Here is a 3,205-nt window from a genome sequence, read left to right as displayed (position 1 = left end):
CTGGGTTCCCAGCGCTCGCTGGGTTTCCAGCGCTCGCTGGGTTCCCAGCGAGTTCTGCCTTCCAGCGGCCGCTGGACCCCTAATTCAGAATGCTCGAATTGGATGGATTTTAATCAAATCCCAAACAAATACCCCCTAATTCATGCTCAATTCCGTGGAATTCATCAAATCCCCAACTATATACCCATAATTATATAATTCATGCTCCATAAAATCAACCAATATCCATTTAAAAAAGAAAACAAAATAACGTCAACATTCATAAAAATTTCAGCATTGAAAAAAAAAACGTTAATTCAACGAAAACATAAAAACACCTCCCTAACTATTATCTTCGGTCTCCGCCTGTGTGTCTTGATCGGTTTCAGTTATTTGTCTATTTTCCCACATAGCATTAGCAATACTTGTTCTCCATGCATTAGCTTCATTCCTCTGAGACAGCTGGCTTTGAGAAAGATAATCCAAAATGTCCGCATCGTTTTCAACATCTTCTGCAGCATTTCCTTCTTCAACTTCGACTGGAAATTCATCAGAACGACATTCCTTTCGGAGAAAGTTATGCAATCCAGCATAAGCCAAAACTAACTCTGCTTGTGTTTGAAAAGGAAACGGAGGAGCTGTTTTGAAAATTGTGAAACGTGATTTGAAGATTCCAAAAATGCGTTCAATCACGTTTCGCAATGATGCGTGTCGAAGATTGAACAACTCATCTGCATTTCTTGGTTTACGACCGTCACCACCAAAATCTTTGAGATGATATCGAACGCCACGTAACGGAGCCAAAAACTGTCGACGATTAGCAAATCCACAATTTACTAGAAAATATTTACCTTGAGGCACGTGGAGTCCATTTGGTCTAGACAATGCATCACTTAAAATTTTGGAATCATGGGCTGAGCCTTCCCATCCACTAAGCACATAAATGAACTGCAAATCAAAGTTGCAAGCTGCCAAAACATTTTGCGAATTCACCCCATGACGGTTACGATAACAGCTCACGTCTTTTCCTCTTATCATGGCCGGGATATGAGTGCCATCTATAGCCCCGATACAATCCTAAAATAATAGGTGAATGTGTTATACAAAAATCATAAATATTTAATATAATACAAGAGCAGAAATATTATACCTTGAAGTAAGGATAAAATCTGGTACTTTCCCGAATTTTAGCGGGTATTGCGCCAGTCGGCTTAAACATCATGTCTGGTGCTATGGTGTTCAATGCTCTCAAGATTTTGTTGAAGTTCCGACTAGCAGCAAAATGCGAACGACCAAACCTTTCACGAACGTTACAATAACGATCGTTGTGCCCTACAATGATGAGGAATGTTGCCAACATTTCTTCAACAGTTGTGTATCGTGTATCATCCACATGGGCTTTCTCCCTAATTATCTGGCATAATTTGATGAAGACGTCAGGATACATTCTATACAACTGTCGAAATTGGCTCGGATCTCCATCCATCATTCTCGTAATAAAACGGAATCCTTCCCTAGTCTTTGGTCGTCGCATCAGAGCATTGTCAGCAGTCGGATGATGCGTCATAATATTTCCCACTAGAGTGATAACTACCTTAGCTGCTTCCATCAGTTGCCTAGCATGAACAGAAAGTTCAATCTCCATCTCTGTTTCGATTTCATCATCAAGTTCTTCATCTATGTCTTCTTCAATTGCAATGTTAATTTTATCTTCATAATTCATGCTGCCATTTAAAACAATGAAACAATAATTGAAATAAGAATAAAAGGGACTCACAAAAAATAGCCTTTTAAAAATACTCATAAAAAACCATTCATTAATCAACAAAATAAAGCATTAAAACATAAAACCAACAAAACAATGTACTCATAAAACATAGTTCAAAAAACATGACTAAAATATCATCTATTTCCTAGTCTTCAATTCTATCCATCTTTTACGTTGAGGAACAGTCATTTTCATAAATCCATCTTTTTGTGACTTTGTAACAAGCAAGTCAAATGCTGTGTAGCGGTCCTCTTCACTCAAATCAGGTATTTCTTCAATAGCATCCCAAGTTGTAAAACTTTTTTCATTTTCTCTTTTCTCCATCATAGTATCTCGTTTCACGAAGAGGCTTTCAACTCGATCCATTGTGCTAGTGACTTTTTTAATTTGTACCAGGAGCTCCTGATGCGGACTATTTTCAGTGTGGCCTGAATTTGTCTCAAACTGGCCTCTGCTTCTCTTGGCGGGAGCTCTTCTCTGAGTGGACTCCACAGGCACTTCAGTGGGCTCCAAAGGTGATTTGGAGCCGGATAACGGTGGGTCACCTTCACCCAGTACTACAAACGCCTCAGTAGCAGTATCGTAATTCAACTCCTCTATGGTTGGACCTCTACTTTCATCAACTCCTATTGTCCTAGCATCAGTAGCACTGCCAACTCCAATTGCGTTTCTTCCTACAGCCACACCGTTTCCAACAGCAAATCTCAAGTCATCATAGTCCGAAAAACTCCCAGTGCGTAAGTATGCATCTTTTGGGTGAGCCTAAAAACATAAATAACAAAATTATTAATTAACTATATTATTTAAATTAAATTGTGTTTAAAAAATAATTGATAACAAATTTACCTCTATATACGCATCCCATACTTCATCTGGGGCCGTGAATTTTTTGGTGTCGTTGTCATAACCAAAACCAGAGTTAGACTTCATGAGGTTTGAATACGCAGTCCAACGGCTCTTAAACCATTTGATACGACTTTGGTAGTGATTATAATTTTTATTGCACCTAAGTTTGTCATTCAGAATAGGCAATATTCTTTCCTCTACTGTTGCTTTGCTAAATATACCACTATTATTGCGCCATCCCCTAATTGCAGATTCAACCAGAATTCGTAACAAGGCATCACTTTGTTCCTGTGTCCATGCTTCATACACTGCCCTTTTTTTGGATTCTTGTGGTTGAGAGTCTCCCATAATAATATTACTAGACACCGAACAGTACTATATGAATGAATAAAAATAAAAAATAAAAAACATCAACAAAAAACAAAAATCAACTCACATGCAATAGAAACACAACATACAGTTGCTAATAATTTATAAAGGTACAATATTCATGCTATAGAAAAATTGCATAATTAAAATACTATGAAGATATAAAATTTATGAAAAAATACCTTGCTAAAAGGTAAAGTAGAACCCTGAACTCTTTTTTGAAGGCGTGGTAGGCGTCTGGCG

General features: G+C 37.8%; 2 protein-coding genes across 2 annotated transcripts; both read right to left on the bottom strand.

Moving 5' to 3' along the window:
* Window positions 1–321: 321 nt before the first annotated feature.
* LOC130998754 (uncharacterized) lies at window positions 322–1,329 on the bottom strand. Its single transcript, XM_057924162.1, has 2 exons — window positions 1,130–1,329; window positions 322–1,056 (listed from the first exon to the last, which is right to left on the bottom strand). The coding sequence occupies exons 1-2, from the start codon at window positions 1,199–1,201 to the stop codon at window positions 322–324; spliced, it is 807 nt and encodes a 268-aa protein (XP_057780145.1). The 5' UTR covers window positions 1,202–1,329.
* Window positions 1,330–1,866: 537 nt separating this feature from the next.
* Window positions 1,867–2,763, bottom strand: LOC130999369 (uncharacterized protein At2g29880-like). Its single transcript, XM_057924901.1, has 2 exons — window positions 2,594–2,763; window positions 1,867–2,509 (listed from the first exon to the last, which is right to left on the bottom strand). The coding sequence occupies exons 1-2, from the start codon at window positions 2,675–2,677 to the stop codon at window positions 1,886–1,888; spliced, it is 708 nt and encodes a 235-aa protein (XP_057780884.1). The 5' UTR covers window positions 2,678–2,763; the 3' UTR covers window positions 1,867–1,885.
* Window positions 2,764–3,205: the final 442 nt, after the last annotated feature.

The sequence above is a fragment of the Salvia miltiorrhiza genome, chromosome 8, assembly GCF_028751815.1.
Source record: "Salvia miltiorrhiza cultivar Shanhuang (shh) chromosome 8, IMPLAD_Smil_shh, whole genome shotgun sequence".
Lineage (NCBI taxonomy): Eukaryota > Viridiplantae > Streptophyta > Magnoliopsida > Lamiales > Lamiaceae > Salvia > Salvia miltiorrhiza.
Note: the sequence above shows the minus strand (reverse complement) of the source record. Positions and strands in the feature narration are given on the sequence as shown.